The sequence below is a fragment of the Notolabrus celidotus genome, chromosome 21 (genome assembly GCF_009762535.1).
Source record: "Notolabrus celidotus isolate fNotCel1 chromosome 21, fNotCel1.pri, whole genome shotgun sequence".
Taxonomy (NCBI): domain Eukaryota; kingdom Metazoa; phylum Chordata; class Actinopteri; order Labriformes; family Labridae; genus Notolabrus; species Notolabrus celidotus.
Window position 1 is genome coordinate 11,635,632 of NC_048292.1, and position 17,022 is coordinate 11,652,653.

Genomic DNA, 17,022 nt, shown 5'->3' on the forward strand with positions numbered 1-17,022 from the left:
TCATATTTGCATCTTTTATTTTTGATTTACTACAAAAACAGTCCCAGCAATATTTTGTATGACCTGATTAAAAAAACTACTACAGTTAAGTACAAAAGAAATATACCAAAACTACCCAATCCTACCCAGAAAAAATAGGCATAGTATAAAATGAAATGTCTTGAAGTCTAATACTACAAAAAAAGTTAGAAAAGGTTACTTAAAAAGAAGGCAAGTATCCACCACAAGATGTGCCAATCAACCACAATCAGTTTGCAGTTCTTTTCTTATGTATATAAAGTAATGCAGGTATTTTACAATAAGTTAACGCAGGCACATCTCCCTATTACTACAGCAAAACCAAGTAACAGTCAAATGTTTCACATAAAAATACACTTTACTTTTTGTCTTTTTTTGGCAACAATTTCACACGTCACGCAGGAAATCAGGAGAAAACTTCTGGGTAGCAACTTTTTGGTTTCTTGAGAACATTAAATGTTCCGTGTCCACAAACTGTATGAGCTCCAGAGACTTACATACTGTGTTATCGTGTATTCAAACCATATAAATATATATATGAACAAAAATATACCAGAAACACTTTTTTTTAATACAAAACGGATTAATGCCAAATGGAAGCTTACGATTATAAACTTCAATAACTTAAAAAATTCAAAGGGAATTTTGTTCACCTTTTTTCAGAAACGTGATACTTTAGCCCTAATCGTCTTAATACGAAGGCTTTTTTAAATCCTTCTTGATCATACAGCACTCAGTCTTCAGTGCCAAAAATGTATCAAGTATAAATACTAAAAAAAACTGCTGTACAGTACCCATTTACGTCAGAACTACAAAATAAGTTAGTGTCAGGCAAATATACAGATGTATTTACACTTTAAATACAAAGGAGGGGTTGTGTTTGTGTGTTTTGTGAATGTAGAGAACTTATATGAAAATGTGACACAGGCTTTGGTGAGAGCTTCAAAGCCTTGTAAATGATTTTGTCCATTTCAGCTACTAAATGCTCCTTTTGAGAACGTAACATAGAAAAGATGATTGCCTACCTGACAGAACAAGGGCCAAGTTATAAGCATTTTGGTAAGATTACCAAACTCTTAAAAAAAAAAAAAGAGAGAGCTCTGAAATGATGAAGGAAAATGAACAGCATGATTGTTGGAGTGAGGGAGAAGTCTTTACACACAGTTACAAGCCCGGAAATGGTTTCGACACATTCATTTCAGCAGCAGCCGTTTCCCATCGGCACAAGGTAGGAGTGTGTGCGAGTAGGAATGGATGAGGAAGAGACACCACCTGTTACAGCAGGTGTCCAGTAAACATTTGAGTCTCCTGCGCAGACAAGAGAGAGAGAGAGAGACAGAGACAGAGAGAGAGAGAGAGAGAGAGAAAGAGAGAGAGAGAGAGCAGGGGGAGGAATGTATTTGGTAGAGGAGAGGTACAAGTGTGTATGTGTGTGTGTTTGTGTGTGAAGAAAGAGAGTCAGCATTAGTCCACGTCGCTGAGGTCGCTGACTGGCTCGTCCTGCACAATGCTCAGGTGGTTCATGGCCCGGCTGAAGGCGATCTGGACTGCCTTGCGGATGCTGGAGGTGCGTCCTTCCATCATTTTGATTTTGTCTATGGTTTTGTCCATTCCCAGGGGGACCATCTTGGATCGAGGGAGCCACTGCCTGAAGGGGGGAACACAAGAGTGTGGGTTACAGGACCAGAACAGAAGCTTGGGTCGAGTGTTTATTAATCAAGTACTGCTGCTCAGGGATATGTCACTTTTTATACTACAAAGAGCCAAATCATTCAACACATTCAGTTTGGTTCTTACGAAGAACGGATAATAAGTTCTACTGTTGTGGTTATTCTTATTCATTAAAGGTGAAAAATGGGTTATTAGTGTTGTGAATAAGTGCTTAAGAGGTCACAATTTGAATATGAGAATAGTGCCGAGTGATATGGCCTCAAATCACGATCACAGAAATGTTTGAATTCTAAAATGTTTTTTAATGACAATCATATTATATTTATATTATTTGATTTATTTGCATTATTTTTTCAATGACGTTTTAAACTGCATCAAAAAAATAATCTGTCATTGAAAAAAGAAAGTGACATCAAATAAATATAATATGACTGTCATTCAAAAACATATTAAAATGTAAAAAAAAATCTTTAAATTAAATAACATAACATTTGAGGTGTGTGATTTTAACTTCAGTGAAACGTTTTCAATGCCAATACCTGTTTTGATGCCGTTACAATTTTTTACAATACAAGTGTTTCAATGTCAATGTTTCTTTTTTCAGTTTCAGGGTGTTTTCAATGCCAAATTTTATTTTCAAAACCAAATATTAAAGTCATTGTTTTGGCTCCATAAAAAACAGGGTTTTCAAAAACATTTCGTCTACAGAGGGGTAAATGAAACCTAAAGATTAGGGCTTAATTCATTTTTAAAATGTTTTCAATTATTTATTAATTTTATCTTGTTCATGTGTCTCTTGTCATGTTTTTCTCACTAATAAAAGTTAAACTAAATACATAAAAATAAAGCCCCAAAAAAGAATACTGCATTAAACCCTTAACATTTACAGGACTGTATGCTACTAAAAAACATCACATACTTTCTTTTAGTTCTAATGTCTAATTCATGTATGTGTGTATTTCTCTTTTACGGTTCTTTGAGACCACTTTGTAGATTTTTGCAGAGGTTCAGTTCTTTTCTAACCTCAGATAAAAGCTACCGTTATCAGTCTGCCATAAAGGCTCCTCCACCATCATCACTATTAAAGGCTGAAAAGCATTTCTCCACTGATGGGAGTCCAGGTGAAATCCTCTAAAGCCTCTTGAGAGCCAGAGTCGTTGGTTGTCACGTTGACACAAAGGAATAATGATCAGGTGATGGACAGGTTGACAGTCTAACCCTCGTTGGAGACCTGCAGCGGCTTTAAAAAAAAAGAGATCTCCCGCAGATCGCTGCTGAGCACTCACCAGCTGCGCTTGTTGTCGAAGAAGAGGACGAGGTAGAGTTTCTCTTCGGCTTTGTACTGCATCTGCTCTCCGATGCGGAGCACGTCCATGGGGGGCATGGGGATGGACACCCCATTGTGCTGGCAGCCCATGCGCGGCATGTGGGGGTCGATGATCTACACACAGCAGGGGGGTGCCAGAGGGAGTTAAACACATGCTCATGAATGCAAACGCATGGCAAACATACATTCACCTGGGAGGACAACTCAAGCATACCGTAACGATGTCTGTAATGTACACACACACACACACACACACACACACATACATACAAAGTCATGCAACACCAGCAGCTTGTGGAAATAAAGTGCTTTTCTCATTTGTCCTTTCATGCTAAGGTCAAACTAAACTGGTGTGCAGAGAAACGCTGCCACCTAGAGGACAAACAGGAGTGAGTCTAACTGTCCACTGAACAGCTGCAGTAAAACCACCGCCTCATTCTGCTGGAAAAGAGAGTCATTATCAGATCCCAACATGTCCAAAAGTACAGAGATGACAAGAAAACTTCAGAGGGAAAAAAAAAAAAGACTTCATTATTAATGATTGTCATGCTGTCTTCTCCAACAAACACTCACCAAAGCAGGGTAGGAAGGGTATCCACTACATTTGGCCCAAACTAGCTTTAGCGGTTCCAATGCAACTGTTGCAGCACTAGCGGGCATCCAAATATTGCTGTTGCCAACCTCTATGGAAGCGGGAACAACATCAAACAAGTTATGAGAGGGGTTTAAACACGACACAAAACACGTCTCCAAAAAAGCCGAGCTGTGAGCGCGGGAGCAGGGTGGGAAATTCACTTTTCTCTCTCTGAGCCACGACTGAATGACACATATCAAAATTTACCGCTTTTATGTTTTTTTTTATTAGCCAAAAGTGAATTTTGAGACGAGGGAAGAGTCTCCAGGTGCTGACTGGTTACATGCCATGATGGCAGGAGTAGAAAGGCTCACCAGCCACTGCCAGAAGTCACGCGTTATTGGCTGGAGGCTGCTGTTAATTTCCAACCCTGCTTTTAATGTGTATGAATACCAGGTGTCTGCAGGTTTTATCGAGTTACACTTTCAAGAGCAGATTCATTATGAAGATATAAAACAGGACCAGTGTTCCAGTGTCGTTTTTATGACCTGCAGACACCTTGTATATACACATTGCACTTGCTGTACAGTAAAAGTCACTGGACACACTGATTACAGGACCAGACAGAGAGAACAGGCTGCAGGACATTTTTGAATTTCTGTGATAAATCTATCAAAATGAATCATAAAACACAAATTTATCATTGTTTGTTTTTTAAATCGTTATATGGAGTAGCACCGCAGCACATCTCTTACCTCCTCAAGGTCTTTGAGGTCTGCTGGTCAGCTGATTCTTGAGGTCCCTAAGACCAGATTGAATGAGCATCCCGGACCTTTACCACCTTCTAAATCTCATATTAAAGTGTATTTGTATTCCTTGATTTCTAACCCAGCATGAGAGTTGTGTGGTCTATATTTCCTTTTTTTTTTTTACAGTGTTTCTAGGAGTTTTTAATTATTTTTACAGCGTCTTATTTGTTGTATGATAACTTTTGTTTCAGTGTTTTATGTTCTGTGTGTTTTAAGCTCTTTAAGCTCACTGTGTAGCACTAAGCAAACTTAATTCAGTCTTATATAAGTAAATAAAGTGGATTGGTAGATTAAGATGAGATAAGAGTGAGTTGTGTCAGTAAGAGGGGACTAGATCTTATCCTGCCTATATGTTGGGTCTTTGTTAATAATATAACAGAGTATGGTCTAGACCTGCTATGTTTGTAAAAGCATCATGAGATAACATTTGTTGGGATTTGGCACTATGTGAATAAAGATTGATAGGTTGGTTGGTTGATTGATTGATTGATTGATTGATTGATTGATTGATTGATTGATTGATTGATTGATTGATTGATTGATTGATTGATTGATTAATTGTGATGACATTTATGTTGTGACTGGTACGACAGTTATCTGTCTTGCTCTCCACTCATTTGTCGATACTGTGAATTATGTTATTTTGCATGAAGCATTATATGAAAGCCTAAAACTGTCAACCCAATCCTGTAACTACTGCAGTTTATGTCATGTCCTGCATCCTGAGATCCTCCACAGCAAGGTTGTCCTGATATTTTCTGGAGATTCTCAGGAGTGAATGAAAAAGGCTTCACACTCTGATTCAGGTACTAGCTGTCTAAAATGTATCATTAAAGTTCCTATGAGCTGATTGATATTGATATTGATATATGATTAATAAATATGTTGTCCTGTCCCTCACACAGCTGACTCACCTGCAGCAATCCTTGCAGCTTTTGCAAAATTCCCAGTTTCGATACAAGCGATTAACTCGCTCTTATCATCCACAGTGTTTCTCCGGACCAAGGCGGGTTTCCCCTTCCCACATTTAGGAAGACTGAGAATAGTGCTAGAAACAGAAAAACAACCCACAGTTAACCACAGACAACAAACATGAGTTAAAGTAGCAGCGTGTTGTTAACACCTGTAATAGATCTGCTCTACAGTCACCTGGTGCTTCCTTGTAGACTGCTACATGATGAGATGGAGGACTCAGAAGCACAGCGTCTTCGAGGCTCCACCGGCCTGCTCACTCTACTGGAGTGTTCTAGTTCCTTCTCCTCTTCCATCTCCAGAAAATCACTCGACAGGCCTGAGAGGACATGAAAGATAAATCATGAGCACTCTTATACATAAGCACCAATCTGAATCCACAATCTGAAATCTTAAAGTTAACCCCAGCTGTGAATGTTCACACCCAAAGAGAATCTGTTCTATAAGGCTCAAGTAGTTTTCTTTACACTTCTCACCAGTGTCAAGTCTTTTCACGGGGGACTCTCCCTCCTCTTCACGCTCTCCCTCTCCTCCCTCTTCCTCGCTGTCCCTGCTGCCGCTGCGCTTCCTCTTCTTGCTGTGAAGAAGCGTCTCCAACCGCGGTATCACCACCGACAGGAAGGATTTGGACCCCAGCTGCGCGCCGTCTTCATCCTCTTCCAGCTTGCCCTCTCTCCCCCCGACCCCTTCGTCGTCGTCGTTGTTGGCTCCGTCTTCTTCACCCCTCGCGGGTTTGTGAGAACTGCCAGTTTTTGATTTTCGGAACAGCACGGCGGTCCGGCGGTTGACCGTGCCAGCGGGCTCAGCGAGAGTCGACGTGGCCACCACACTAACGTCGCCGTCAGACAGGGAGTCCCGAGGGCTGTCATGGGAGAAGCCGTTGAGGCGGGGAGTGGAGGAGAGGAGGTCTGGTAGTTCTCTGTCAAATTTGAGGCGCTTGCTGTGAGTCTTGTCTTCACAGTCTGGGGCGGCGTCGATGGGTTTGAGGGTGGGGGGCTCGGGGTCTGTGTCTGAATGGATGAGGGGAGGGATGGAGTCTGACAGCTCCAGTTTGGGAGGAAGAGACTTGTCTGCTGTAGGGAAGAAGAAGAAGAAGAAGAAGAAGAAGAAGAAGAAGAAGAAGAAGAAGAAGAAGAAGAAGAAGAAGAAGAAGAAGAAGAAGAAGAAGAAGAAGAAGAAGAAGAAGAAGAAGAAGAAGAAGAAGAAGAAGAAGAAGAAGAAGAAGAAGAAGAAGAAGAAGAAGAAGTTTCAGTGTGTGTGGCACAAAGGCTGCTTTCATTGTGGGAAAGTTTTTGATAATTATGCAATCTGATTACTTTTCTGTGTTTTTGGTGCAGTTTTCTTATATATTTGTTTATTATTCAACATAAATACCAATCCCCTGTGGCACTACAGAAATAGTAGTATCATTTGAAGTATAATAAAGTGTAATGTGTTGTATTGTGATCAGAATTAGCTATGCAGAAACACATAATGAAATAATCTGCATCCTCTTTAAGAGACAAAAACAGATTAAAAATAGTGCCAATAAAAACAATACAAGAAAAGTCCATAAACACATCCTACACTATTACCAACTCTTATACATTGTCCTTGTTCTTGTAGAAACGCTGACACTGCAAATTCTCATATAGCTTTCGGGGTTCATCGTAAAAGTAAAACAAGGCGCTGTTTAGCATAACACCGAGACACTTATATAAATAAAAAATGAGAGCAAATGACTTCTTCCTTCCTCTCTTGTTCCCCTGTGAGCTCATTATAACACTATCTATTCAGGGATCAGTACCACAGAGAAACGTAGATTTACCAATAACCGCAACCCCCCCCTTTGCCTCCAGAGCAAAACCATCACATCTGTGTAATCCTAAAAGTAGTGTCTGTCTGATTCTGTGATTTGAAGTTCACAAAGGGGGTTTACGTGCCTCAGCAAGCCCTTTGAAACAAACAGTTCTGTAACTTTGCAGCACAAAGACCGAGTTTTGATTTTCATTGTTCTTGCAATACTTTTTGAAAATTCTCTCTTGTTATTAAAACCCTGTGAGTCACACTTGTGCCATTTGGGAACAAAAACAGTTCCTTCACCAGCAATATCCTTTTTCATCACCTGATCGTTGTCATTGAGTAAGAGCTAAAGGGACTTATTACCCAGCTGAGTTAAACAAGAGTCAACAAACTCGACGGATAATGTGTTATTTCTCAACAAAGTGGCGAAAGCAACAAACTGATCCCACATTTAAAAATCAATCTGCAGTAGGGGTGGGAATCGAAAACCAGATATGACTTAGAACCGGTTCCAATTGATCTGTACACCTGAAATGTTATCGATTCTTCTGAACGATTCATTTCCCAGAACGACGTCACGCCACGTCACGTCAAGGTACGCTGCATTATGTAACACACTCTGCGACACAGAACTCCTTCAACCATGAGGAAACATGGAAAGGAAAAGTGTTTCTCCTCTCCAAATTCAAAGTATTTTCCTCCAGTCTCCAGGACGTCAAAGGCGCACGTCCGGACTCACACGGTGCCAAAAACGAGGCACCGAGAGCGGGTAAAATACAACCGTGATAAGATGTCATGAACACATGCCAGTCTGCCTTTATGTTATGTTGTTTACATTGTTTTGTTAGAGCGATGCAGTTTGTATTATGTTTTTTATCATATAGTTGTAAATGATTTTCAAATGTTTCCATTAAACAAACTTTTTTCAATATTTGCTTTATGTAAAGGTGTTCTATAAATGTAAACTTGTTTTTCTACGCTTCAGAGACATTCAGTGTCAAACAGCATGAGATTTTGTACAGTGAGGCCATATTTAGGAGGTTGTATTCGAGGGATGGAGGATGATCTGTGAGCTCTGATTTGCACTTGTTGGCTAAGATATGAAGGAAATGTGAGCTTGATTAAAATATGTGATGTCAAACAGAAAAATCCACTTTCTCACAACGCTCAAACAGATCCATACATACCCTCATCGTCTGGAAAATGTCCATTGGTCCTCAGCCTCTCCTCTTTGGGTTTACTTGGCTCTGGGTGAGGGGCAGCTGATGAAGACAATGCTGACATGGATGCAGCTGAAGAAGACGAACGGTGATGGTGATGGTGATGGTGGTGGTGGTGATGGTGGGAGGAGGGATGGACTCTTTTCAGGCTCATTTCATTGCGCACGTCGTTGATGGTCTTCTTGAGCAGCTTTAGGCGCTTGCTGCGGGACGGGCTGGACTTCATGGAGCAGGTCAGGTCAAACTTTTCCAGGAGCTGCTGCAGCTGCTTGTCGACAGATAGATGCTCCCGATTGGCTGGCACTAGTAGGCGGTCCACTAAGGAATAAAAAAAAAACAGATATATGAATATTTGCATCTCTTTTCATGAATTCTTTGATGAAAACAAGTCACAGATAGCATCTTTGCTGCTCTCCTCACCGTCCTCCCAAGAAAACGTTGGTGTTGCTTTCATCTCAGGAGCTTCCGTCAGATGCATGCCGCTTTCCGAGTCAAAGCCGATTCGCTCCACGTCTTTTCGAGCCTTTCGAAGCAGAGCTCCGCCCTGGTCTCTGAGGCGAACAGCAGCCCGGTAGAAATAAGTGTCTTTTGAATTATATTTCATGCAGTTATCGACGATGAGGTTGAAGTCGCTTTCAAACTGCTCCAAGTTGTTGTAGCCCTGTGCGTCGATACGCTGTCGCATGGTGGAGAAGTCCATTGGGTGCTTGATATGGTCATGATAGTCAGGCACCTAAAAGAGAGATTAAATGTTAAAAAAATACACTCGGCACATGTTGGAAAATGTGAGTCAAATGTTGTTGTTTTGTGTTGCATTTAAGCCACATTCTGTAATAAGTACAGCTGCAGAATGTAATTATAAACTACATAATATTACTTATTAGGGATGTAACGATATATCGCAAATTGGTGAAAAATATATACAAATAGGGGTGGATTAAAAACAATTCAACATAATTTGTATCTGGATATTATTTTTAAACAGTAGAAGGCGCTTCTGCATTTCACTTTGCTTGATCAACATCATTAAGTCTCTTGCGCTGCTCTCTCGTTCCTCGCTGAGTGGAGGTGTTTTAAGTTTAAAGCATGTTTCAGAATCAGCTGACTGCGCTCAGCGGACACGCTTAGCTGGGGTCTGCGGCTGAGTGACAGGTCTCCACGAGTGCTTTTTTTCTCCGCCACCGGACTGATTCTGACCCGGTTGTGCTACTAGCTGACACATGACCCCGTTCACATGCTAATTTTTCTCAATAAGAACGAGTAGATAGAAAACTGGACACTGAGTCTGAAATATGATCCTCTTCAGTTGTCCTGTTGCAGTAAATCCACATGTTGTAGTCTTCACTCTTTGACCATACATCCACAGAGATTATTTCTAAGCCTGGTCCACATGTTGATATTCAGAGTGTTTAACATTTTGAACACCTCAATATGATCTGTAGCTGTTTAATACCATCAGTAATATACATTGTGTCGTAAGGGAAATTTTGATTTGGGTGGAAAAAAAACGCATTTGGCATTGTTTTTGACATGGAAAACTTTTACATTTTTTTAATGATTAAACGATAATTGATCGTTAACATTTCCAAAGATCGATCAAGGAAAATATTTAAAATGTACATCCCTAATTTTAAGATATTTACCTTGTTTGTTTTAATATTTAATATTTTCATTTGGGAATCGTTCACTTTCTATTTCTTGATTATTGTCCTGAAATATTCCAACAGGGTATTTTTGTATGGTGATTTTAGTTTTTTTGGAAGGTACTGAAAAAAGTGTGCAGGGGTTTTATTTGAGTTACAACACACCTTAAAAATGAAAAAGGATTACTTTGTTTACAAAGAAATATAAGAGAAAAAATATATATTGCAACTGTCCATACCTGAGAATTGAAATAAAATAATAGTTATTTAAATTTTGAGTTCAATCCAGTTTTCTTGAAAATCATGAGAGAATTGTGATTGAATCGTATCGTGAACCAAAAATTTGGATTCAAATCAAATCGTGGGTTGAGTGTATTGTTACATCCCTTTTACTTACAGGATGATATTATTTACAACACAATAATAAAAGCAAATATTATTCATAAAAATTAATAAAATTCCTGATTTTTCCAGGTTATGTTGTCTTCACTGGTAGATATCTGACTGCAAACTCACACCTTCCATGCTCAGCTAACCAAGGAGCTAACACTACAGATGTGTAACAAACTCTAAAGACATAAAGTGCGCCCAACGTGGGGCTCGAACCCACGACCCTGAGATTAAGAGTCTCATGCTCTACCGACTGAGCTAGCCGGGCTTATCAAGGGAGCAACCTCAGCTTCTTTTTCGAGCCACTGAACCTCGGTCTTACACAGTCTTCCTTCCAAGGAAGTCCCATTGCTCAACACTGTCTACACAGGCAGGCCAGGTTGATTTACGACCCGAGTCACCCTGATCAGATACTGTGACACGGAGCGAGCAGCTGTCTGCCGGCTGTAGTCTCTGTGGGTTCTTCAAATGCAGCTTTCAACTGATGTGTGGCGATACAAGGGGAAGAAAAGGCTGTCATTAGTCTCCCTTAAGTCTTCTGAGGTCTATTTGGTGTGTCAGTGCTTTTAAAGATTTGGAAAAACTAAGACAAAATACTCGACTAACACAAAAAGATTATGTTGTTATTTGATTATTTCCGTGGAAGCAGTTTTCTGGCTGAAACACAAACAGGTTTAACAGTTACACTGTACTGCTGTTAGTGGGTCTATGTCCTAACAATAGCACAATGGAAAAATGCAAACAGCTGTGTTGAAAAATGAACCAGAAAGTCCAGTTTGAGGACTTTGGATGTCCTTCTAATACCTCGTATTAGTTCAAAGGATTCTTGACAGGGTGTTTTTGTTGAACCCAAATCACAAACACAATAGAGAGTCTTAGTCCACAAACACAACTATAGCTAAGTGTTTTACCTCACTGTTATCAACCGGCTGGGTGAAGATCCTGGCCTGGTCCTTCAACTGGATCTGGTCCAAGAGGGCTCGTAGCAAAATACTGAAAGGAGTCAACTGCATCTCGAGGAGGGTTTCCTGCTGTTTGATCTACAAAACGCAGCAGAGAGATCGTTTAATCACATCAGACTGAATTTCTGTTCACACATTTTGCTGTTCAATCTGAGGCTTTAAACTATTTATCACTTCTGGTTCGGTAAAGAGCCACAACAAGTCTTGACTCAGCCTGCAGTAGTCTCATGTATTACCCCGGCTTCAGACTGTGAGTGTGAGCAGCATGTGATGCTTCATTTTGGTGTGTACTGTATGTTAACAGATCAGTGCCCTCACATTGCCAGCGTGAGCAGTGTGTCTCACACCCGTCTCACGCCCTTCTCATGCACCAAAAACCCAGACAATGGAAGGCTTGCCTATTTTTTAACCACCCGCTGTGTTCAATTCTCAGCCAAACCAGGCAGTTTAGTGACCTTGTATCAACAATATTTGAAGCACACAGTTTAGTTTAGGCTCTGATCTCATATCATGTGCCTCATCAATAGAGGCTATAGTCCTTTAAGGAGGTGGCATCCACTCAATTCCAGTTTGAGGCCCTTTTCTGAACGGCATCCCCCCTTCTCTCTTCCAAACGTCCTGCTCTCTGCAATGTCCTATCTCTAAACAAAGGTATACAGGCCCAAATAAACACAAAAACAAAAAATGTCCATGTCTACATCTGTTGAATACCTCCCAGGTGTAAAATATGAAGTACAGTAACACTTCTGGTATCATTTTCAAAATAAAAGGCCAATCCGTTTTTTTCCATTGAGGGGCTCTACTTGTTTTCATATTTCTGCTGAAGTGGTGAAGAAGGCCCAGCAGAGATTTCATTTCCTGAGAGTGCTCAGGAAGAACAACATCCCTCAGAAGCTGCTGGTGTCTTTCTATCGCTGCTCAATAGAGAGCATCTTGACCTACTGTCTCTGTGTGTGGTTTTCCAGCTGCACAGTGGCGCAGAGGAAAGTGCAAAGCCCAAAGCATAGTGCAGGATCGCACCCTGGTCACAATTTTTTTTGAACTGCTGCCATCAGACAGAAGGTACAGGTGCATGAAAAGTAGGACAAATAGACTGAAACATATATTAAGTACTGGGATATCTTGCCTAAGGGAATTGCGCAATGAATGACCCATGTAGATGTATGTGGGTTTGTCTGTCTTGTGGGTTTCTGTGTTATCTGAGCACTTTTTTTAATATTATCTATTGCACTGAAACAAGATTGCACTTAATTTCGTTGTACTTGTGACAATGGCGATAACGATATTCTATACTATTCTATAATGCTTTTATTTTGATTTTTTTCTGGGACAATTATTCAGAAATAACGTTGCATGCAAAGCTCTTTATTCAAGCCTCTGCTTAACTTTCTTTGAAACAAGCATTGCTGTAAGTCACAGAGGCCATGCGTACATTCATTTTGTGCATCTTACATTTTAAGGGTGTGCTCAATATATCTTGTGCGATCTCCCTCCTCTCTGAGCTGTCACGCAGTCAATATGCTGGCTTTATGAAGCCAGCCTTGCTTGTAAGTCAGTGTTTTATGTAAGCGTGGTTGTCGGTCAAACAATATAACACCGGCAACCAGTTTCTTTCTTAGTTTCAAGTCACTTCACTGTCATTCATAACTCTAGCTTTCAACTAGGTAAGGGAACTTAGTCAGCTACAAAGCATAAGTGTGCAGGACATATGTTGCAGTCCCTGAAGCCCTGCCAAAGTGCATCAAAAAGACAAAGATTCATAACTTCAAAGACACTTTGGCATGTGGACTGCATGACCTGGGATTGACTTCCTACTCTCCTACCTCCTCTCTCTTTAGTTTCTCCCTCTTGCGGATTAGCTCCAGCAGCAGTCGTGCTCTCTCCAGGTCGTGTCTGAGACGATGCCATTCCTTCAACTGGTCCTTCAGTGCTCTACTCTCCTCCTCATTCTGCTTCTGGAGAAGACATAATAACACTCATTAAAAAACAGACAACAACACAAAATGATCTGCATGCATTATGGGTACATGTTGCTCAAGATGTTACTTCTAAAACCACTGGTGTTTATACAATGCATAATCAAACATGTTGTTATAGCAGCATTTGAAAAGCATAATAGACAAAGCAGGCTGTTGAATAGAAATAGTACTACATATATTAAATCCTAAACTGGTTCGTATGGAAGAAGCAAAATGAAGACTGAATGTCTCCTGCGGTGGACTGACAGATAAACAAACCGCTTGCGCATTCTTCTGGGACTGCAGGCTTGTCTGAAGGCGTCTAATGAGGGGGACTCCATTCCTGGACTGCCTCTTTAGTGACCAGTAATTTAAGACCAGCTCCACGAAAGCTTTCTTCTTCTGGACTGACACCTGGTTCAGAATGGTCTGCAACCTGCGGGAGAGCCAGGAGGACAGGGTTGAGAAGATATACTGCAGAGAGATAGCAACAACAAGCTCAGGGATACATTTCAGAGAACAGAGCAGAATCAAACTTCAGAGCTGCAGATGGACTTTAAGCAGCATTTCAGTCAGACGTGAGCAGATCGCTGAAGTTTTTTTTTAAAGAAGCAAATATGGACAAAAAAAAATTACAAACAGTTGTTTGTCTATCAACAAAAATTAAGGTCACAATTTTCTATTATTATTATTCTGAGAAAAAAGACAGAATTATGACTTTAATCTCGGAATTGAAACTTCTTTCTCAGAGTAATGACTTTTTTCTCAGAATTTTGACTTTAATCTCAGAATTCTGTCTTTTGTCTCCCGGAAGAAAAATTAAGGTCACAATTTTCCATTATTATTATTTCGAGAAAAAAGACAGAATTATGACTTTAATCTCAGAATTGAGAATTTTTTCTCAGAGTTCTGACTTTAATCTCAGAATTATGACTTTAATCTCAGAGTTCTGACTTTAATCTCAGAATTATGACTTTAATCTCAGAGTTCTGACTTTAATCTCAGAGTTCTGACTTTAATCTCAGAGTTCTGACTTTAATCTCAGAGTTCTGACTTTAATCTCAGAGTTCTGACTTTAATCTCAGAATTATGACTTCAATCTCAGAATTATGACTTTTTTCTAGAATAATAATAAAAAATATATATATATATTGACATTCATATTTTTTTTTTATTTCTCTGGTGGCCCTAATCCTCTTCCGTAGATAAGACACCTAAGGGCTCCTGGAAGACTGTGTAAGGAGGACACAAGCACCAATTGAATTGTTGCATAAGTATTTTTTACCTGCTTTATTCCACTGATATAATTTTCCTTACAATAACGCCACCCCTTAGAACTGAAGCCTTGCATACTTTACATCATGTCTTTCTACTTTTTGAGTTTTTATTGCATGATATTGACAAACTGTCTGCATTTTATGGCTCTGACTAAAGTTAAACTTTATGCAAACTGGATGGTTTGAATTCACTGTGAGATAAACTACCTGAAATCTGCTTTTTCAAACAACGCTACAAAAACTGTTGCTTTTCCTGGCAAGAATACATCCATGGCTGATGTTTTTGAAGAAAAAAAAGGATGAAAAAAGTAGGTTGTGAATGTGTTTTGAAATTAAAATGCTGCAGGATCTGATTGGGACACCTCTCTAGGGATATTGTAGATCTCAGATCCTCCTCACAGCGGAGAAACTTCTTTGTATTATTACTGATATTACCCGTTGTAACGCAATGTGACGCACACTCTGCCGCTCGCACTCTGTTAGGACTCGGTGTTAGCATAACATTGCAAAGATACAAGCTGACACCTGGTCCAGCATTTAAGACCACATCGAAACATTTCCATTACTGTTATTGGGATCAGAACAGCTCTTTTATGCCCTATGTGAGAAAGAGCGCTTTCTTTAGCTCCATCACCTACAACATCTCTGTCCATCAAGTCTATCAAGTTACTGTTTTCCATAGTTTTTATTTCCCTGGTTTTATCAATAGTGTGTATCTGACCTTCCCTGATGCTTTTACTTGTTTTATTGAACCACAGTGTCTTTTAAGTGTCTTCCCTGTTTTTATTCTTACTGCCTATTTAATATGTCCTGTAGCACTTTGAGATTTGTTCAGAATGTAAAGTGCGTGATAAATAAAATGCATTATTATTATTATTATTATTATTACTGTCCCATCTCAGCTTCCCACACCACACCCACCATCAGTGATGGAACTCATACCTGTGAGTAGGAAAAGTAGGCACAGTAACAGGAGTTACATCTTCACTTTCAGGCTCCGGCTCCGGCTTCTTACTCTTACTTTTCTTCTTCTGCTTTCCTTTCGACTGTCCTTTCCCAGTGCCTCCCCCTCTTTTGCACAGTCCGTTTTTGACCTTGGCACCGTCATAGATGGTGAGAGGCCTCCTCACACACCCGTTCGGCATGTGAGCTCCACAGTAGGCAGTCTTTTTCACAGAGAAAGTGGGATCTCCCGAGTCCGTCACCTCTTTGATCGGCTCCATCTTCATAAAGAGGCCGGCCTTTTGGGCACAGCTAACGTGAAAGGCGGTGTAACAGTTTGCTTTGTGGCACTGGATGCATGCCCCAACGTTTTTTTCTTTGCAGAGGTAGCAAGTGAGCTTCCAGCGAGCAGGTGGAATGTGGCTGACGCCGTCGATGGGTTCAATGAAGGTGGTGTTTGAGAAGCCAACCTCGGGAACCCAGAGGGCGCACACGACGTGACCCCAGCGGTCATCGTCTGTCTTTTTCACCGCTCCTCCTTCATTAGGACAAAGTATGCAGTCTGCAGGCTGGTTGGGTGACTGGAGGCAGTGTCTGCAGAGCCACTGGCCCTCAGGAATGTAGGGCACACCGTAACATTCTTGGTGCACGGCCACGTTACACATATCACAAAACAGGATCGCGTTGCTGTTGTGACACTCTCCGTCCATGCAGATACAACAGACAGCGTCTTCATCCACTGTGACGTGCTTTTCGCTGCACTGATCGAGACTCTCCAGGTGTAACTCTTTCTCAAAGCGGTCAATGAGAAACTCAAAAACATTATAAGAGACCTGACTGACTCCTTCACTTTTCCGCTTTTCATTGACCAAATCCAGCCAGGCATAGTCTTCCTCATCCATGTCATACTCTGTTTCTTCATCCAGCTCTTCCTCCGTCTTCTCTGTGTATTTATAAAATGGGCCCTGACGCTTAGGAACTGCAGGGAGGTTATATTCTACTGTACGAAATTTAGGCTCTGGAAGCTTAGGACCTGCAATAGCACCAGCTTGAGGTCCTACACCCTCTCCTTGACTGGTGATGCCCAGTGCAGCGTTTCTCTTCTCCTGGTTGTTTTTTAGTCTGACTGACCTCAGGAGCACCTGCTGCGGTTTCTCAGCGTTCTCCTTATTGCTGGTGCACTCCATCATCTCCTGCACCATGGGGTCGTCATCCGAGATCACGTCCAGCTTGTCATAAACGCTGACTCGATGAACGCGGCCGTCTATATCGAACTCCACCATCCGCTGTGCCTGGGCGTAAGTCAAGATCTGTTTGTTGGGGGAAGGTTTGATGGGAGAAGGGGGCCTCTGCGGCACCGCGACCCGGTGCTGCCGAGCTTTCTTCTTCATCATGCCACTCCGTGTTGCTGTAAAGACACAAAGAGGGGATAAACAGTTTAAGATCTGATTGTATTTAATAAAGGGGTGGCTAGATT

The 17,022-nt window shown here is 40.9% G+C and overlaps 1 protein-coding gene and 1 non-coding gene across 8 annotated transcripts in view; both read right to left on the minus strand.

Moving 5' to 3' along the window:
- The window catches only part of brd1a (bromodomain containing 1a), a 23,529-nt gene continuing 6,507 nt past the window's right edge, over positions 1–17,022 (minus strand). For 2 of the 7 annotated variants that reach the window (XM_034673031.1, XM_034673030.1), the window contains exons 2-13: positions 15,546–16,953; positions 13,594–13,762; positions 13,192–13,323; positions 11,318–11,446; positions 8,794–9,106; positions 8,341–8,691; positions 5,848–6,444; positions 5,549–5,690; positions 5,314–5,447; positions 3,590–3,699; positions 2,976–3,130; positions 1–1,666 (exon numbers count right to left, since the gene is read on the minus strand). In XM_034673031.1, coding sequence (XP_034528922.1) covers positions 1,483–1,666; positions 2,976–3,130; positions 3,590–3,699; positions 5,314–5,447; positions 5,549–5,690; positions 5,848–6,444; positions 8,341–8,691; positions 8,794–9,106; positions 11,318–11,446; positions 13,192–13,323; positions 13,594–13,762; positions 15,546–16,939 — 3,810 coding nt within the window. In that variant the 5' untranslated portion in view covers positions 16,940–16,953 and the 3' untranslated portion in view covers positions 1–1,482. The remainder of the gene's footprint in view (positions 1,667–2,975; positions 3,131–3,589; positions 3,700–5,313; positions 5,448–5,548; positions 5,691–5,847; positions 6,445–8,340; positions 8,692–8,793; positions 9,107–11,317; positions 11,447–13,191; positions 13,324–13,593; positions 13,763–15,545; positions 16,954–17,022) is intronic. The other 5 variants (XM_034673035.1, XM_034673034.1, XM_034673036.1 and 2 more) reach the window with 4 other exon arrangements.
- trnak-cuu lies at positions 10,602–10,674 on the minus strand. Its single transcript has one exon. It is a non-coding gene; the product is annotated as a tRNA-Lys (tRNA).